Source organism: Anthonomus grandis, chromosome 10 (assembly GCF_022605725.1).
Source record: "Anthonomus grandis grandis chromosome 10, icAntGran1.3, whole genome shotgun sequence".
NCBI classification, from domain to species: domain Eukaryota; kingdom Metazoa; phylum Arthropoda; class Insecta; order Coleoptera; family Curculionidae; genus Anthonomus; species Anthonomus grandis.
Genome location: NC_065555.1, coordinates 10,851,610 through 10,872,733, shown reverse-complemented (window position 1 = coordinate 10,872,733; position 21,124 = coordinate 10,851,610). Strand labels below are relative to the sequence as shown.

Below are 21,124 nucleotides of genomic sequence, written 5' to 3'. Positions count from 1 at the left end.
CACGCACGCAGTGCACCGAACGCAGAACTAAAAATTGAAGAAGTTGCTAAGCTCTTTCCACAAAGCTTTTTTCTGCAAATACAATTTATTTTACTCGTCTATATATTCAAAAATCTGTTAGAGTAAGTCCACAGTACGTAAATAAAATAAAATGCAATTACAGCTAAAGCCATCCAATAAAAGGTTTTAATAACTTACCGTGATTTGAAGAGCATCATCACAGGTTTCATTAGATATACTAGAAATTGCATTTTGCAACTCGTTAGTCTTTCTATTACAACGAGGAGCTTGCATTGCAGTTGGGAAGTATTTTATTTGACTAAGTTGGGGATTTACCATTAAGCTCCCACTGGTGTTCATTTTATTACATCTGTCCATCACCTGGAAGGAACATAAATAAACGTGCTTCCTTTTGTTAAACAATTAAAAAATTATTGTCCTTCAAAATTCATATGAAGAATAAAGATGTAAAATCTTTATTATCAGTTAGTTTGTTCCCTAAATAGAAAAATAGGTTTAAGTAAAAGTTAGTTTTGCAATTTTATGTCGATTAAAAAAATTTGAATTATTTCAGTTGGTGATTGGGTGTGAATTATAAATGACTGAACTTACCTGGGCAATATAAATATTCTTTTCTTGATCGGTCATATTGTCCCAAGTAGTTGCGACAAACATTCTAACTTGCTCTCTAGATGCATTAGGATACATCCACTGATACAGTGTGCATGTACGTTTAAAAAATATGGATTTAGCCATACTTAAAATGTCCCCATTTGAGACAAACTTAAAGTTTGTCGGTTTGTTAATACCACGACGCTTTGCAGGTATGCCAATTTTATGTTGAACTGGCAGGATACAATGTTGGACGGGCAAATTGCAAGATTTTGCTTGGTCTGTGTGAGTTGACGATGGCTAAAAAATATTTAAAGAAAAATTAGAATATTAGTGTCTAACTTAGCTTCAAAATAATCTAGAAAATGATAACTCTAATGATGATATTAGTTTTGATTGATATTATTGGGGAAGAAAAAATTAAGGAGTTGAAAAGTTGCGGCGAATACCTTGATATTCGCTAGGTGTCAATCAAATCAACCTTGATCAGTTAATAAAACGCTTGATTTTTACTCATAATATCATCCCAATCCCAAAGACTTTCGCAAGTATTCTTATAAATGTATATGTTACAAATTGAAGGATCTGTCTTATGAAAAACTAAATCTTCAGTATTTTCAATATTGGTAGCTCGAGTTTATTTAGCAGTTTTATCCCTATTATATACTGTATATTATGATCTAATTAACAATTTATTATCTTTTTTTACCAATTCAATTTGGACTATTGGCAAAATTGTGATGATTTTATTATTAATTTTACAAATAAATATTAATTTTTAATAATAAAAGATAAAAATACATTTACCAATAAGTGTTGTTCTTGGTATAACATCCCTTTGGATATCGAGTTGTTAGTAAATGACGGATTATTAGTATCATTTTTTGGATGTATTAAAATCCGTAAGGGCTGACTCTGTTTAATCGTCTGTGTAACCTGTAAATAAATATTGATAAAATGGTTAACAATAATCTTAATAAGATGGAATGCATTCTAAGCTTATTGAAGGTCTGCTATAAAATATATTAAACTATTAATAAATATAAGATTTCTCAATAAAAATGATTCAAATATTCATTTCAGACATTTGTGTTTTAAACAATACATCATTTTAAATATGCACCCTGCGGCTACAAATGGAATGCTCTATGCCACTTTTCAGACTTTCTGACATCAATGGTTTAAATATTCTCACATACTATATTGACTTAACCTAACTAACAATGTTAAATTAACTTTTTGGTTCAGCACCTGGTCAAAAAGACTTAATTCTTCTTGTATTTCTCGCATCAAGAAAAATCGTTGATTCCAGAAACGTTTCTTTCAAAAAATAAACAGGGTAGAAAAGCACGTCATCATAATTAAGCACTTCTAACAATGGATACAAAAATTATTATCATTTAGTATTGACTGTAAGTCATCATTTAAAAAAAAATAAGCCAGTAATCTTGATGGCGTGACCTGAAATCCTTCCCTAAAATATACCAAATTGTAATATTGTAGAGACCACATTCTGGAAAATGATTAATTCTTAATACATTTAAGTTCTCTGCCAGACTTGCCGTTCTTCTTTTTTCTTGGAGCAATATTGTTCAAATTTTTTCTATTTTTGCTATAATACTTGTAAATAGGATGCAGATGACGAAAATGGCTGTCATCTCAGTATTATTAACATCTTAACACCTCCTATGCATAAAACTGTTTTTTTTTAAGAAACTTTTAATATAATATAATTATGTAACAAGTATAATCCTTTACCAAATTATATCAAGGCCTTCAAGTATTTTCGATTTAAGAAAGAAATTAGATATTTGTTATTATGGACGGTATGTTAGTGTGACTTAAGTGTAAAATAAAAATAGAAAAAAAAACAAAATAAATAAAATTGTAATTTTAGATTTGTATTTAACTAAGTAAAGTAATTTGTAAGTTAGTTGTAGTTAAAAATATAAATATCCTTATCATTTTTTCATAAGACAAGGATTTAGTGGAAGAGCACCATCACAGGTAAACTACTCCTTGGAGTTTTCTGCAAATGTAAGGATTTTTTTTTCTCTGTTATATTGTAAATGATTTTAGAAAATAAAGTCAGTTATTAAAAAACTTTACCGATTCCTCTTAGCGAATAGAGGAGAAACGCTATTCGTTCTTTTTTTAACCTTAGGCTGACATTTGTTAGTCCGAGTTAATACATTGAGCTTCGCACCCAACATCTGAGTTTGCCTGACGTGTTCCCTTACCTGAGAGTTATTAGGCGTATTAGAAAGGGGCACAGTTGTGGCAAAACATTTGGCAATGGATAAGTCTATCGGTTGCTCAGAGTCACCAAGATCAATGCTCTTTTCATACTGAACTGCACTTGGTGGTGAGGGTGAATCAGGGACTTCTATAACCTAAAAGTAAATATACAATGATTTGTGATGTAATTTAATTAGAAAATTAACATCTCTTTTGTTGCTACTTCGGTGTGTGTCTAACTAAGGAGCATTAAAACACATAAATTTCTTTTACGTTTTCATCGATGTTTCGGTAATATATATTTCGCCTCGCATGCTTAAACATCAAAGAATCTATGCGAACGGTCCCAACTAGATCGTTAAAGATTCTTTTGAACTTTCCGCCCCTGGATCTTGAGATACAATTCGAGGACATAAGGACTGCGTACAGGCTATATGCGCCCTTGGTGTACTACGAGCCGGTGAAACCGGCCATACTAAAATCTGGTTGCAGACCGTACAGGAGGAGAGAGGAGTGGCAGGGCTCTAATTAATAGGCCAGCATTAGAAACAACCGAATAATCTGGTATACAAGCAGCTCCAGAATGAACGGCAGAGCCCGTGCTTACTCGCTGAGGGTCTTCCAAACTGAAGTATTTGCTCTATTAAAATGCGGAGAGGAAATTTTAAATTGGGCCAGCATTACTGCATCATAATAATTGCAATCTGCTCATACAGCAGAGCCGCCAGTAAGAATATTACGGCCAAAGAGGAACTGGTGAAGAACGGCTGCAGGGTTCCGACAAGGACATACCTAACTGGGCTCTCTTCTCTCCCCAGACAATTACTGGGCCTAAAATACGTGAAATCCAGCTAGTCACGGTTATAGCCTATATATATGCGAATGGATATATGTGAATGGATACCGGAATGCCGTTGGTGTTAAGAGAAGGATGAGCAGCTATTATTACAAGAAGTTGTTAACCTTTTATATGAATGTATTAAAATTTATTTAAGAAGTTAAATTATGACATTGGTACCTTTCTAAACAACAAATACAAAATATTTAAAAAACTTACCTCTTCACGTTGATTATATTGTTGAAAATTAATAGTTAATTCTTGTTCGATTATTGCCCTTTTGGTTTCCATTGAGAAATAGAAAAACCTTCCTGAAATCTCCGTGAAAAATGACTCGAAAACGTGGAAACGATTTTTGTTGATTTTGATAATGACAGTTGTCAATATATCATGGGTCACTTATCCAAATAAGCATGTTTATTTTTGAAAATATATTTTTTTTTAATTTTATACCAAATTATATTCTAAATAATAATTAAGTGTATTATTATTGAAATAAGGGTTTTTCTAGTGAGTTTTCTCGGGTATTTTATTATATATATTTCATTTTTTTATTTCCCCAAAGAGATACTTTGTAATGAATACACAGAAAAGTTCAATATTCATTCGTCTAGTGTTTTGTTCTCTCTACCTCCGGGTTCATCATATATGGATAAGGGTAGTTTTTTTATCTGTTTGTCGGTAATCTATGTTTTGTCAAATTATTTCCATTTGATGTTTGTAGGCTGGACAACATTTGTCCCTTTTCGGGAATCGCCGTGAGTCTGTATCTATCTCTATCTATGGAGTATGTATCCCTGATATTTTGCAATCAAATAGATTTCTACTGTCCCTGCGGCCGTGTTCGGCTCGTTCTCACTTGTAGCATGTGTCTGTTTCCTTTGGTTGCAATGTTTCAAAGTATGTCCTAATTCTTAACTATAGCAGAATAAGGTTACACTAATTACTGAATCTTTTATTTATTTTATTTATTTGCATTTCACAGATTGTATTACACTGGGTAACTAATCATATTACAAATAAAATCTTAAATCTAAATTATTTTGCTCAACTATAAACTAATTAAATTTTTATTAAAATTCTTTTTAATTATAGTATTTTATTATAGAGGTTACACATACTGAAAAGAGGAGAATTTAGATGTCTATTGTTATTAGTTACGTATGGGAGGTAATAACTAAGAGCATTTCGGTATAGTATGGTAGCTAGCACATTAAGAGAAAGTATACATAAGAATAGAGGATCATCAATAAGGCCATTTAGCAATTTAAGAAGATGCACTAGAGTATGTTGAATCTACGTCTGACTCCATATTGTAAATATTACATAACTCAATTGAAGAGGCATTATTATTGTAATATTTGTTTACTATATAAAACATGTAACGCACTATTTTGTTTTGAGTACGCTGTAAGTTATATTTGTAACATTTGTAGTAAGGGTTCCAAATTATGCAGGCGTATGTATGCTACTAATCTTCTTATGTGCAGTTATATAGTTCAGCTGCCTTAAACATGCTGGATTATAGAACTTTTTAGTATATCTAACTCGTATGAACCCATACATTTGATAGGTTTTATTTGTAATATATTTATAATAAGGTATAGATGTTAATTTTTGATCAAAAGTCAGTAACCTCACTGACGCATTAAGGCAACAAATTATTTAATTTGTACGGGGACATGATACTTACTGTTTTCTTACCTATGATATGGAAGGAAATCACATTTATCTATATTAAACTAAATTGTATTCTCGATTGACCATTGAATGACTCTATCCAAATCTTTTTGTAATTGTGAACAGTCAGAAAAGTTTTTTATTGTCTTGTAAATGTTTAAGTCATCCGCAAACAATAAACCTGTTGATTTTTTTTTAACTTTTATAATACTATTTACAAATAATTAAAAAAACAAATTGGAACCCTAAGGTATACAAAATATTGGAATAAATGGCTAAGATTTATATCCTTTGATATTTACTGAATGCTCCTCACAAAGATGTCCCTAAAAAAATCCATTAAATTTTTATAAATCCAATTTAATTTATCTAATAGTATTCCAGAAGAAACCCTGTTGAAAGCTTTTTCAAAGTCCGTGTATGTAAAATCTATTGGTTCTCGAAGACTCAAAGCATCAGAGATCTCTTGGATAGCATTCGTTGAACTACTTAAACTGGACTTAGATTTAAGAAAGCTAAATGAAAAACGGAAATGCTATTTTTCACTTCATAATATATTATTTCTGATAAAATTAGCTCAAACACTTTGACAGGGGTAGAGAGTATCTTAATTGGCCAATAATTTTGTATATTCGATTTTTTCCCTTTTTTTTAAAACTGGACATATTGAGACTCGTTTCCAGTAAGATGGAAAAATGTTAGTTTTAAGGCTTAAATTAAACAAAGTTAACAAAGGAAAATAAAGAAAATTGGAAAAGCCTTAAAAAAAAGGTTATAGAGTTCAATCCAACTGCTCTACCATCTTTTATGTCTCCCAATGCAATTAATACATTATCCATTTGAACCCGATTAATTACCACTTTGTGAGCATTAATATTGTATGGACGATCTCCAGTCTCTTATTAAATCCATTCCTCGAGTACATGCACCCTTTTTTGAAAACCTTCACCACGAAAATTTAAATCTGTACTGAAACAGAAGTGTACTTTTTTTGTTAAACAAAACAAAATGTGTTATTGATCTCTGCAACTATAAGACTGCTTATTAAATTTAGTTGTAAAGTTGTTAGTCAATACGCGTTTATTTTAGGTATTTTAAAATTTAAATGTGTTTACTTGCTTTTTTTACCACTTAAGCTACTACTGTTGTACCTACTATTATTAAGAAAAAAATGTTGAAAGTGACAAAAAAAGTGATGTTTTTTGAACAATAAAGTTTTTTCATTTTGTTATTGTATTTTATTTATAAACTATCATTGTTGTATAAAGGTTTTTTTGAATTTTCTTATTTAACAATTATAATAGTTTCTTTTTTTCTTTTCATAAGTCATTATTTAACTAAAATTTAAAATAAAAAAATATATTTTTTTTGCCATAGTGGCGAAAAAACAAAATCAAAATTTGACCTATACACTTAAATTTTTTCAATTTAATATCCATAATCAGACCACAACAAAACAAGGTAAAAGTAAATTTTAGTTTTCAAAAATTCCCATTTTATGAGCTTAAAATTTTCTTTTAAATAATAATCAATATTTTGCAGTCCATTATCTCAAAATGTGCATTTTTTTACTTTCGCCACTATGGTTCTCAGCAAGCGTTATAAACGTAAATTACAAGTTAGTGCGGCATTTACAGCTATAACATGGAAAGAAAAATTCTATTACGCAAATTCTTTTACCGTCTATAATCCAGCGTTACCTCTTCTTCCTCGTCTAAGAAAAATTCGCTCGGCTCTCTTTAACCTCCGGGATCATTTATGCCGGGTAGCTCCCAAGCGTAAGTTACTTGTCATTAATTGTCAAATGTCATTATTGTCATGTCTGTTGGTATTTAACTGTTTAATTTTTTACTTTTTTAATTTTCGGTTGTGAATTGTGAATAAAATTAGAAAGAGAAGTGTATGCGCCTATAAAAATCGTAGAATGGACGAATTTTAAAAACATACCCTTTGGAAATTGGTGTTATAATAATATTCCTATATTTAATTTAAAACAGTCAGTAACAGGAGTTTGGCTTACCTGGGTGTTAGTGTATATATGTGTATACAAAAACAACAAATTGTTACATAAATAGGTTTACACATGTATGTAAGGCTTTTTAATCCTATATTATTTATTATACTATAAGTTCATTAATAAATCCCAACTGCTGTCTGCCTCAGTTAACAACTTCAGTGTTGGCAGTTATGCTAATGTGTAATTTAACTTGACCTACACCCATCATCCCATGTCTACCTCCTTTATTTTTTTGTATTAGGGTTTATAAGTCTATTTATTCTTTAGCAGGTGTCGAAAATGTTTAACTATCATTATAACTTAATATAATGATAGTTATATATACTAAGATGCTTCATTCAACAGTATAGGTCAACACTGTTTAGTGTAGCATCTTCTTACCATTATATAATGAAGCTGTTCTCGCAATTAAAACACTTACTGAATATATTTTCTTATTATTGTATGTTTAACTGGAATAGACATGATTTACTTATATTTGTTATGCTGTTATTGGATAATTCCAAAAAGAAAAGCACTACCGAAAATTTGTATGGTAACACCAGTAATTGACTATTAGAATATCTGAAGTAATGCAATTTTGGATACACCAGTCATCAATACTCTTCGAAAATGTTCCAGTGATTTTTATAAAAAAATAATTATTATTTTTTTAGGGTCACAACACTGATTGTTCTGCAGCCAATTTTTCACTGATTTTAAAGAATGTTTTTAGTTTTTGTGCTAAAATGTCTCTGTCTGTTCTTGGTATTGATAGACATATGAGTCACAGTAGTTTCAAGACTTTTTGTATTATATACCTCTGGTTGATATAAATTTAAATGGGAACCTGCATTGTGTGACACAATATAAATTGTCTATTTTTAAATGTACAAATACCTACCTTAAAATGATGATTTCTGGTGCACTGTAAAACATTGGTGCTGTTACCATACAATATACACATTGTTTTTAACAGAACACCCAATTTTGAGAATCTAAGGTAACAAAAAATACATTTTTTTTTTTAATTATTTTAAATCTGAGAGCATACTACAAGCAATTATAATTTAAACAAAATGCAAATAAAAGTTTAATTTAATTTTAAAAAAATTAAAAAAAATTTCACTTTTGTTATATAGGCTCAAAAGTTATTTTAGCTGTAAACACAAATGCTGTGAATTTAAAAAAAAAACAATCAAATTGTTTTTTTTTAATTATGCAACATGCAACAAAACCTTTATTAGTGTTTTCCTCTAAAATTATCCTTGCACTGTAAATTCAATATTCAAAAATTAAATGTCCAAAATTTAATAGGAAATGCCTTAAAAATTAATTGAAAAATACTAAAACAACAAGCGGAAGCCCTATTGCCAGTAGAGTTTAAAGGTTTTGCCGGTATTAAAGCAGTGAATGAAAGTATGAATCACCTACTCTAGCTAGACATTGTATACACTGCTTTGACTTCAAAATAAACCACCCTGTTTTGTCATAATATTGCACATTTTGAGCATTTAGTAGAATAAATTTTTTTAATTGAATGAACTATTAGTTATTAATATGTCTTTTTACACCCTAATTACTTATACAACTATCAAGCAGCAATTGGTTATGGATTGTAAAATGATTTATGTATGTATTATAAAGTTGGAGGTTGATAAAATATCAATTATTATTACATATCTTACTATCCACTTATAAATCAACCAATTTAATTTTTATTGGTCTAGTTGAATAAACAATTGTATACTGCATACAATGATGGAGGATCCCATTTGACACATCAAAGTGATGTTAGCTGGTGGTGATTGACAGAACTTTATTAAATGCAAAATTAAAATTCCTCCTGTAAATCTAAATTCATATGTTTTTTTTTAAAGAAAGTTATTATGAGTGGTTTGTTTTAAAATAAAAGCACTGTATATATTATAATACTCAGTATATATATTTAGGAATGTATTTTTACAAGAAAGTATTATTAACAGAACAACATACTTATTTAGTTAAAATTAATCTGTTGTATTTTGAATATTAATAAAATTTTTGCTCAGTTTATTCTGTTGTACTGTTTTTTGGATAATGTGATAAAAACTTGTTTTACTAAATCTTTTCTCTCCAATTTATTAACAGGTATTTGTCGGATAAAAATCATGAGATGTTTCAAGAAATATTACCCCCATAAACCCAAGAAAAGATCATATGATGATCAAAAGTTTGATAACTTATTATATGGAATACCTTTTGATGATGAAATAAATCCTAATAGTAAGTATTTCAAATTAATTTTTAGTTAGTTTTTATTTTAACCAGATAAACATTTTTTTTATAGAAAAATCCAAGGTGTTTTCATCCACACTTTTAGAGCATCCTGAATATATTTCTTTTAAAGAGAACTTGCTACAAGGTAGTATATTGATGGTTTAGAATTTCATATTACTACACATATTAATAATTTTAGAAAGCATATCTGAGCAAACCCGAGAAGATAATCAAAGTCGTGGATCTTTAGAATTTGAAATAGATTTTGAAGAAGTTGAAGAGGTTAATTTGAGAAGTACACTGAAGGAAAATATACAGCCAAAAGGTAACTTCATGTTTGTTAAGTTTTATATTATTTTCTTCTCTAAGGTGTTTATTAGTGCAAGATTGCGTTTGATTGATCACAAATTGTTAGGAAAGTGTAAAAGAGCTTTATAAATGGATTCTATCTGGATTACTACTATGCTTAAAATACTTTTAACATGAAACATTTCATGTTAAAGCCATGCCATTTCAAAATTGTATGTTCAAAATAAAAGAATATATTATTTGTAGAGCATATTCAATGACATTCTACTTCCTTTTTTTATTTTATATATTGATATTTATAGAATCTGTTGGAAAACTGTTACTATATATTATGTTAATTTTTTTTGAAAGTGAATTTTAAAAAGCCTGTAGAAAAAGTATGTGTATGTGGTGACCATAAAGAAAATTGAATCGTGTTATATGCTATGTTATTGCTATAGATAAAGCTTTTCTATAGATTTCAAATTACTAAAGAAACTCTTTATTTTGAATTAAAAAAACAAAGGCACAAATCTCATACAATACATAATGATAATAGGTTGTATAAAGTTTATACATTACTTTCAAAATTTATTAAAAGCAATAATCTTTCAACTTTATTTAAAACAAATACTTTATTATATAACCAGTCAGTTAGCATTAGGAACCACAGAGGCAAACTAACAAAATTGGGTATTTGTTTTTTGAGGTGTACAAACCATAAATATGTAATCTAGCTATTCATGATGCAAAAATCAAAATTTGACTTTTGTACAGGAATACTTTAATGTGTATTGTACATACTTTTGTGAGCCATCTGTTGCCTGTAGGCTACACTACTTGAATTTGTGCTGTCATTATATTACTACTCGAATGTCCCAAAGGCAACAAACCGCTGTTAATATTTATTTACTTGGGTCCCCCAAGAGTCACTTAACAATGACAATTAGTAGTAAAATAAAATTTCAAACAAATACCTATCGTTAGAGTGGTTAGGAGCTGAACTTGCTATGATGTAGTTCCAGGTTAAAACCTTCTATCCAAATAATTTTTTTTCTTTCCTTAAATAAAATTTATTGATAGGATAAAACTTCATAACTTAACCTCTTAAAATTAATCTTGGATCAATTTAGACACCATCAGTGACATTGACTAATTGTGCTTTAAAATTTAAATTACATCTCTTTGAATGTGGTGTAAATGTAGTGTAAGCTTTTTCTACATGGATGTTATATTTTAGAACCAATCACCTTAAGCCCTGCTTCAAACACCTTTAATCAGAAAAGTTTAACGAGCGAGAGACAGCCGTTTGGCGCTCTTGGATATACACAAAAACCTGACTTTGAGTACTGGTACGGATTTGAAGGTAAAGAAAGAAAAACATGTTTTTTTTACTTTGATTTATTTTACTTATAATCTTATCTATTTCTTCAGAGACAGATATGGCAGACTACCAAGACGAGCAAGGCTACCACCACGTCACTAATGGTGATTCACTACCTGACTGCAATGTGGCAACCCTGAGTAATATGGGAAATACGTGTTTCCTAAATAGTGTTCTGTATACACTTAGATTCGCCCCAACGGTTTTGCATAATTTGCACCATTTACTAGTAGATTTGAGCATGGTGAATAGCAAGTTAAAAGAAAGCAGAACTAAAACTAGTAGTTTAGGAAGAAATGGTAGTGCTGTTAGTGGTAGTAGCTGGAGGAGTGCCAGTAGTAAAGATTTGCTTTCCATAGGTAAGTTCAATCTCTAATAACTACGATTGTTTTGCTAAATTAACTTTTACCCCAATTTTTTTTATCTATTAGGTAACAATGACCTAATTCCAAAATCCAAAGAACAAATAGTTACAGAGAAATTACATGCAGTATTTGTTACTATGAATAATATAGAAACAAAGTCATCCAGTGAACCCTACCAACCGGAGGAATTGTTGCAGGCCGTTAGAGATGCCAATTCTATGTTTATAGGGAACCATCAACAAGACGCTCATGAGTTTTTGGTTGAATTATCAAGATGTTTAAGAGTTACTTGTGATAAATTAAATGAACAGGTTAGTAAAATCATAATATCTGTATAATAAGACATTAACATATTTTTTCCTAGCTTGTCTTTTTGCTCCAATACAACTGTCCTAAATTGATAACTGAAATACCAATAAACCTTTATTTTTAGTATTTCTTTTTAATATCTTCCTTATTTAAATTTTTCATTAACTTCTTTAGATTGAACAGTATCCCGAGCTAATAAAATCTCCAGAAGCCACGTCAGCACCTACTGTGCCAAATAATAATAGCAAATGGTCAATGAGACGGTCGTGGAAAAAACCGTTAAAGAAGAAGGAAAAGTCTTCGAAGAAAAACGGCGATATTGAAAATGGTAGGTTAATTAAAACAAATAAAACAGAAAACAAGAAATGTTTGTTTACAATAATCATTGTATTTAGATATTCTTCCGAATGACTGCGACAAAAATACTGGGGATGCCAACGATGAGAATTTAAGAAAAAAGTGTGGCTACAACTTTATTACAGAGGATTTTGAAGGAGTATCGTTGCATAGAACCAAATGTTTAGAGTGCGAGGAGGTTAGTGAACGGAAAGAGCCTTTCCTAGATATTCAAGTAAGTATGTTATTATTATTATTGTTATATATTTTGAAATATACAGTTCTGGTTACATTTTCGAAATTTGGATACGTTTTGAGCATTTTAAGATATTTGCTTTGTTGTTACATTTTAAGTTATTTGCTTTTAGTTTGGGATTAAGAATGTATTTTTCTTTTTTTTTTACAGCAAATAAATATTAAATCAGTGTATACTTATCTCAATATATTTTGATTAATATCACATTTTTGTATGAGAAGAAGTAGTTCTTCAGTTTCTATTTGCCGCGTATAAACTTTAAGTATCCCTACAAAAGAACGGGAAACAATTTTTTTCTAAAACAGGAAAAGATAAGACAGTTGAAATTTCCAATGTGATCCAGAAGGTGAACATCATAACTGTTTTTCTTTGTGTCAGATGACAAAATCTTCCTATCTAAATATATCTATCCTAATGTTAATGTCGAACTAAATTTTACCCTTATAGATGAGAATTCCCTGTTAAAGATTATGAACAGTATGGGGATATACTTTGCTTGCCATACTGCCTTCCTCCCTTAATAAATGTAATAAGTTCTTGTATTCTAGAAAGTTATTTTACATCTTCGTGGAAAAAGGCAATCGTAAAAGCGCTAAACTAATAACTAAACACTAAGTGTTAACTAAACACACGAATCCTAAAGAACAGTCATAATATGCTATTAGCCAAACTTCATTACTATGGACTTTCTGATAATTCTGTAAAATTTGACAGTAGGAATAAAAACATTGAGAAATTTGACAGACTTGAATAACTTTAAAAAAATCTCTGATGATCATAATTTAAAACTCAACCCGTCTAAGTCTTGTATGCTATTTTTAATGCCAAATATCGGATTGATAGGATTAAGCAACTATTTGTTCCACAAATAGATAATACACATCAATTTCAGAGAAATTTGGGTATACTTTTTGATGATTCACTAACATTTCAAAAGTTTTCACTATAAACTAGAAATTTCTTATAAAAGATTTGAAAAACTTTTTTTTTGAAGTGCTGTTATACGTCAACGTTTTGCCCGCCACTGGATTTTTTTCATAAGGTTTCAGACTTGAAGAGCCTCTCAAATTGAATCTATTCAGGTGATTCGACCCTTAATAATTAGAGAATATGTAGCCATCGGCTAGGAACGGATTTATTTACGAATTTGCTTATGGAAACATGCCTCTGAATTTTTCACGCGAAAGTTGTCACACATGCCATATGATTCAATGCATAGTACAATTTTTTACTTCTTACTTTTAGGTGGCCGTAAACTATAGAGATGAAGATTTTGATACATATATCAAGGATAGCTCCATTTTTGGAGCAATATGTTGCACTTCTGAGAAACTTTCCGATCAAAATAAATATTTCTGTGAAAATTGTAATCGGTATAACGAAGCACAACGAACAGTAAGGCTTTTTAACAGTTATTAAATAACAAATAAACAACTTATTTTTTTTAGGTTCTTTACGAAAAATTACCAAATATTATGGTCCTTCATCTGAAAAGGTTTACCACGTCCTTATCGGGCGTTCAAAAAGTCAACACTTTTGTGCCTACCCCTCTAGAGATTCGATGTTTCTGCGAGGGATGCAGCAAAATGGACAGTACAAAAATTACCCCTCACAGATATCGGCTTAGTTGCGTTATAATGCATTTGGGTGCTAGCATGGCATCTGGGCATTATATTGCCTATTCTAGAGCTTCTGTAAGTAATATTTAATATTTTCTATTTAAGATGTTTTTTTAAACAAAATATACATGAAATTATTTATTAACAGGTTGAAACATACGACTACGTAGAGTGCACAAGAGACATTCCCAAAAATTATCTTAGTTCAAGCAACAAAGAAGTAACTCTTTTAAAGTTTTTTAAGACCAAAGCTTTGGGTAATAGCCTCAGTGAAACGCAAAATGGTATTGGAACTAACTCTAAAAAAAATGATGCCCAGGTAAGTTGTTTTGTATTTACATATTAATTTAAAACTGGTGATTTTAATTAGTTTGCATTAGTTTTTAATTAGTTATGGCAAATCTAAAAATAATTGTGTGTCTTATATGAGAAAGTGAATATACAGGTTGTCCCAAATTTGAGGCTAATCATTGGGATCTCGGCAGAATTTAGGTAAAACGTACTACGAATTAGCCACACGGCAAAAATCGGCCGTTCTGATTGGACTGTGGCGAAACGTGGTACGTTTTGTCCAACTAGGGCCCTAACGTGGTACGGTTTGTAGCCCTTTTTGACGTTTTAGTAGATATTTTGGGGTCATACGATTTTGAGGATATTGTTACAATTTTTGCGTTTTTATGGACTGTGAGAATATTAATATGGAGAAATATGTATAAATATATTGTTGCAAGAATTTATCTACAAACTAGAAGATAATATCAACATGGATATTATGTTTTAGTTTGGATTGAATGGCGTACAAAGACATCATTGAAAAATAAGGTATAAAAATATTTGTGTAATTAAAAAGTAAAATAACTTAGAGAACTATTAGTGTTTTTTTTTTTTTTTAATTTTCTCGCAAATGTGATTAGTTTATGCTAGAGTAATAATTTTAAATTATTTTGTACTTTATTTCTTTTTTTTCTTAGTTTTTCAAACTATGTATTCATTCTCATCCGAAAATTTCAGGTTAAAGGACCTATTTTAGAAAATGCCAAGAGTACAAAGGTTTAAAAGGAAATGTTTTTGCTTATTTTTGCCTATTAAGAAAATGTTCATCAAGTATAATTTTTTTTGATTCTTAGAAAAGTTTATATTTGTTATTACAATTAAAATTTAAAATCGGGAGTAACAAGTAACAGTGACGTAAATAACAACGAATGCCCCACTCCAAAGGGCTTGGTTCTTGGGATTTAATATAAAAATAAATAATTACTAACGCGTGCTTATTATTATTAAAATGATTAATATCTATTGATATCCATAATTTGAATTTATATAACTTTTATGGCACCGTTACATGCGGAAAAAAGTAATTTAATATTACGTCCAACGAATTGCTAATGTGTAATCTGTCTGTTTTTTTAATCAAATCCGATAAAAGTCTTACAGTAGCGCAAAAAAAAACTCATCTGCTGACAATCCGTACATGATTTTGACCCCATCTTGACCACGTTTCTGCTGCCGCTAGAGTGACTACAAGATGTACCACGTTACCATTCTAGTTGAACAAAACGTAACGCATTTCGCCGCGGTTCAATCAGAACGGCCGATTTTTGCTTATGGTTAATACGTGGGACGTTCTGCCTCACTGAATAAGTTTATCATTTTCAATTGATTTTAATTTTATTTCTTTTTTTGGGTGAAATATTAGGTTCGTACAAAAGTATATATTAATTTAAAATAATAGTAATAATAAATAGAGTAAAAAAGTATGTGTATAGGCTTAATTAAGAAAGGGGTGCTATTTGACTATTAGTGTTATAGTTTAACTAAATTTTTCATTAGAAGTAAGTGCTTATTTACTATAAATTAATTTAGGAGATCAGTGCTTGCTTTCAGCCATCTAATAAATTTTTTTAATTCATTTTAAAAAAGACTTAGGTGAGATTCTTTCAATAACGATTGGTATGAATCTATGCCTAACTTAACTGTTACCGAGGTTACTTACATAGTATTACATGTTACTTACATAGCATACAATTGCAAATTTCCGCAATTTGACGCCAAATAAAAGTGTTACTTCCGGAGATATTTAGATAATAAAACGGAAAATGCCGTTAGTACCATCTTTGATAATTAGTACGTTTTCAGGATAAATTTAATCAATCAATTCAAATTGATTGAGCCAAATCCTTTTTTTTTTCATTATGGGGATCCAACTCAACTTAAAAATCATTTTTAAACTGGAGATTGTATCTGCGAATGTCAAAGTTGCCAAATGTCAGTCGATATTTGTTTAATTTTTTATATCCTGAACTGGTTATTGTTATTTGAATCTTGTTACATTTGTCTATGTCATTTGTTCAACGTTTTTGAGTCAGTATATAATATTGAACAATTATATATCTATATATTTATTATTTGCAAATTTAGCAATAATTATCCTTCATGCAAATGATGAATATGACAAGAAAGTAATTGAAAATAAATAAAGAAACTTAAACAAATTTGTCTTGCAACTGTTTTTATGGCAATTCTTAAACGAGCCCAATTTACTTTGAAACTGGATTTAAACATCCGTTTTGAAAATCGGGGAATCGGGATTCAAATCGATTTGAATTATTCATGAAAACGTAGTAAATTAATAAACGAAAATAACGAAAAAGTTCCTTGTCTGTCCAGGTGGATATCTCCAGAAGAATCCCTGGAACGGGAAAGTTGATCAAATTTCAACTTTCTCGTTTTCGTTGCCTTCCCAGACCCAATAAAAACGCTGCATTTCGAATGAACAATTTATGACATAATGGATGTTCATGTAAATTTATAATCTACATCACAACACGCCAATAAACCATGCTTTACTGAAATTATATTTGTAATTTAAATATTGGGAAGCACTTTTTATAGGACATTGGATATTAACATGGTCCATCAATAGGTCCCAGAGTATTCCATCTGTTCTAGAAATGAGTACCAATGGCAGTCTAGTAATTTTGAGTTGGTGTTTTTAAATATATGAGCTGAAATTTTTCCCATATGGCTTCACATTTTTCTAAAATGATTTTAGAAACAGTGGAGTCCTACTCCAAACTTCCAGGAAATATGCTGGTCCATGGGTCAAATATATAGTCACTGACAAACGTAATTCTGAGATATTCTCTTCGACTGCGTTTTAACAATTTTGGTTTAACTTAGACAAATATTGTCAAACTGTGCAGGATATATTCTCATATATTCAAAAAAACTTCTATGGTCCTGTGTTTTCATGTGCTGAAATATGTAATTGTAAATAATAATAAATAAATTGTAAAGGCACCTGTTTCACACCTTTCTTGAAAAAGAGACCTAACTCACCACCTAGTTAATTAAAGTTAAAAAAAAGTTAAAAACTTAAAAAGCCATCCATTTTTGGTGATGTTATAGAGCAGTACGTAGTCTATCTAGTGTAGTACGTAAGTTTTCTTCTATTTCTTGAGTTTCACGTACCTTCTGTTGCAATGTACCTGTCGTGTAATGAAAAAACTCAAAAAAGGTTTGATTTGGCAGAAAAGGAACCAAAAACAAAGTGAAGAATAAATAATAAACATTTTTAGTTTTTAATTTATTTTCGCATTATATTCCGATGAAACTCAATTTCTATTTACTTTTCATGCCAACAACCGTAGTGTTGCTTGCATATTTTTCAGTGGTCTCTAAACAGCATCCGTTTATATTTAACAACAAAAACTGGTGTTGGCCCATCAGTTGAGGTGAATTTATTTGACCAAATCCAATTAGAAATAAACAAAACACATCAGACAGTTTTTTAATAAAGTGATTAATGAAAGGTGTCATCCTCGATAATTCACTTCATTATGAAAATCATATTTTACATTAAAAATCCTTTAAAATAGCTTTTAATTCAAAAGATTTTTAGATGAAAACTTAAAAACGCTTCTGCACTGCGTCCTTATACTATTTTATTTTAATTACTATGACACGACGGTGTATATTGCTTGATGCCTGAGACTTCAGGAAGGATCCAAAGAATTAATTTTTTTACAGCGATCTGTCGCTACTTTTTCTAAAATTTAAACAAATATTTATAATTACTTGAGAGGACTCCGAACGAAAAAAGAATTTTAATTTAGAAAGTTCTTGACTAAATTGAGAATATGGGTTGACTGAAAAAAGATTCTCAGTTATTAAAGATTTTTTAATTTAAGGTTTTTGTATTTGCAGTTATGCCAAAGTATGTCGTGTTGCGGGATTCGATGCAAGTTAAACTTGGAACTAAACTCTTGTGAGGATTGGCTTGAGTTTGACGACGAGAAAGTAAAACATCTATCAAATAAAGAATTTACCGATATGCTGAACAGAAGGCACGACAATACGAACACACCCTATTTGCTTTTCTACTCAAAAATCTAATGTAAGTTTAACTTTAAGGTATTTTTCCATTTCTTATGCGTTGTTTTGTATATAAATATGTTGTTTTTGTTTGTTTATTAACATGTTTGACGGAGAGTAAAAAATCGACCCTCGTCTGGTTAGATTTTTTTTATGAGAGTTTTTTACTTGTTGATATATATAGCAAATAATCCTCCCCGCAAAGTTGTTATAATATTCGATAAGTATAACTATTAATATAAGATTAATATTAATGTAAGCCCACATATACCGTTTTTATTTAATTTCGTTTTTTTTTGTAGTATATTGGTTATTTCGAGAATAATTCTAGTTTCGCACTACTTTCAATTATGACTGATAAAAGTTACTAACTATTTTCTTGTACATTATCTCGGGAAAGACGTGCCAAAGCAAACAGTTTTTAAAATGTTTCTCAATTTCTTCAGTTTAAAAATTTTCAGGTACAATAATTATTGAGGAGGTGCGAAATATGGAAGTTGTTTTCTTTTAGTACCATAGGATACATGTATAATTTTTCAAAATACCAGTCTGGCATGTGACCATAAGCTAAGAACTACAAGATATTCCATATCTGTTACCTATTTAAAACTGATTTCTCGCAACGCTATATGAGACATTTCGCCTTCTCCACATATCATCTTAACTTTTGAACTCATTTAATCTTAATCATTCTAACATATCTAAATTATAATTATGTTCAGTGAGTTACTCATTTTTAACACTTCTCACTTATGGGATATCTTGTATTAAAATTGTATTTTTTGGAAATACGACGAATTATATTTTTAGTTGTGCCTTAGAGGTGCTTCGATGCAGGGTGTTATTTTCATTGCTTATTTAATGTGTAAATTTTATTGCTCAGCGTTGTGATCTCGATAAGAAATAAATCAGATTAAATTTTGTGAATGGGAATTCACATTCGAGGCCAGATTGTCATAATAAAGTCTAAAATATTTTTAGAAGCGTGCTACATTGGTTTTAGAATAATAAGGGAGCTTAAAAGTGATACTATTTAAGAAATGGAACTGAAATAAAGTCTCAGGGAAAAGAGCAAAATGATTTAACGTAATAAAAATCAACCAAAACATACTTATAGTAATGAAAGTCAATATTTTTATGGTAACAATTAAAATATATTATTCTTCAGATTATGCCTAAGTAATCGTCATAATTATATTGTATTATTTCACTTACATCATGCAAGCAGTATACTTAAGCAATCTTCATATCTATAGTTATAAAGATATTTTATAAAGTTGTACAAAATTTTACAAAAACTCCTTATTATATTCAGTCTTATAAATATTATAAGGGATATTCAAATACTTGAATGGAATTTAATTCAATTTCTTATATGCTGAATCTTTACCTTTGCCATTTAACAATAACTCTTTTTCTTAATTAACAAAAACTTCCTAAACATCTGTGTCCGTAAACTGTCTTTTCAAATTGGATATCCCCTTTTAACCCATTAGTGCATGAACTTATAAAAATTGTTTTTTATGTATTTTTTCTTTATGAATTAGATAAATGACTTAAATAAGATATAAAAACAAAATACAAAAATCAAATATTAGTTTTTATTAGTGTGTTATGATCCGTCCCTCAAAACGGACTCCATGCATAAATTACATAAAATTAATATTATTTAGTTTATATGGTAATTTTCGAAACAATTTTTTGGATGAAGTCCACAGTCACATTTTACACATATAAAGCTACTTGTCTTCTTGCATACTTGGCACTTCGATCAGATTCATTGTACCGAATTAAATGTCCTATATTATCAAATCTAGAGGCTTTATGAACTGGAACCGTAGTTTTTCCTGTACTTGGTTTTTTACCATACGACTGTAGGGCGAAAAATTAGGGCGATATACCTCCGAAATTCTAGTAAGGAGGCACAATTTGCATCATTTGGTCTTAGCTTTTTCATAAGTACCCAGCCCTTTGAGATGCTTGCATCTAATAAATATGAAACTATTGGCCAATAGCATTTTCGCTGTCGCATTCTTGTCCTATACAAAGCAATCAGCCCATGCATTTTATCAACTCCTCCCATGTGTTTATGGGTTGTGGAATTTGTTTTTTAGTTTTAGTTTCCTTACACCATCTAGATGTGGTAACAATGTCATTACTTTTGAAGTTGGTCCCCAATGTCACAACCTTATTGTCCTTCCATTATACAAAAGTAACGTTATCACAAGAAACAAAACTGTGGCTTCCCCTTGGTTTTGATTTCCATGAAGTACTTTCAGGAAATGGACACTTTTTCGTTCGAATCTCTCTTACTGTTGCTGTTGCACAAATTTTATTTTCCGAGAGATTGTTCAGTAAACTCAGGCTTGTAAAATAATTATCAAAAAAAAATTTATATTCCTGGTTAGAAGGCACTTCCGATTTATGTAGTAAGGACATAACCACGTCTCCACCAAGACCAAAAACTTTTTCTGCATCTGATTTGCCAGTGTAAATCTGAAAAGAAATCATGTACCCATTACTACTGTATAGAGCCCAGTTTTTGAAGCCGAATCTTATCGGCCTGCCCT

General features: G+C 30.1%; 2 protein-coding genes across 8 annotated transcripts in view; one reads left to right on the top strand and one right to left on the bottom strand.

The window, feature by feature from the left end:
• Positions 1–4,075, bottom strand: part of LOC126741600 (transmembrane protein 135-like) — a 71,904-nt gene extending 67,829 nt beyond the window's left edge. The window contains exons 1-5 of one of the 5 annotated variants that reach the window (XM_050448088.1): positions 3,908–4,075; positions 2,853–3,005; positions 1,420–1,548; positions 613–912; positions 199–381 (exon numbers count right to left, since the gene is read on the bottom strand). In XM_050448088.1, the coding sequence (XP_050304045.1) occupies positions 199–381; positions 613–912; positions 1,420–1,548; positions 2,853–3,005; positions 3,908–3,979 (837 nt within the window). In that variant the 5' untranslated portion in view covers positions 3,980–4,075. The other 4 variants (XM_050448092.1, XM_050448091.1, XM_050448087.1 and 1 more) reach the window with 4 other exon arrangements.
• Positions 4,076–7,191: 3,116 nt separating this feature from the next.
• The window catches only part of LOC126741005 (ubiquitin carboxyl-terminal hydrolase 1), a 24,626-nt gene continuing 10,693 nt past the window's right edge, over positions 7,192–21,124 (top strand). Inside the window, exons 1-14 of one of the 3 annotated variants that reach the window (XM_050447245.1) lie at positions 7,192–7,453; positions 9,495–9,629; positions 9,694–9,768; positions 9,823–9,948; positions 11,152–11,277; positions 11,346–11,654; positions 11,727–11,971; positions 12,144–12,297; positions 12,365–12,540; positions 13,807–13,956; positions 14,010–14,255; positions 14,329–14,499; positions 18,387–18,576; positions 19,016–20,922. In XM_050447245.1, the coding sequence (XP_050303202.1) occupies positions 9,515–9,629; positions 9,694–9,768; positions 9,823–9,948; positions 11,152–11,277; positions 11,346–11,654; positions 11,727–11,971; positions 12,144–12,297; positions 12,365–12,540; positions 13,807–13,956; positions 14,010–14,255; positions 14,329–14,499; positions 18,387–18,575 (2,082 nt within the window). In that variant the 5' untranslated portion in view covers positions 7,192–7,453; positions 9,495–9,514 and the 3' untranslated portion in view covers position 18,576; positions 19,016–20,922. Of the gene's footprint in view, positions 7,454–9,494; positions 9,630–9,693; positions 9,769–9,822; positions 9,949–11,151; positions 11,278–11,345; positions 11,655–11,726; positions 11,972–12,143; positions 12,298–12,364; positions 12,541–13,806; positions 13,957–14,009; positions 14,256–14,328; positions 14,500–18,386; positions 20,923–21,124 lie in introns of those variants that run through there. The other 2 variants (XM_050447246.1, XM_050447244.1) reach the window with 2 other exon arrangements.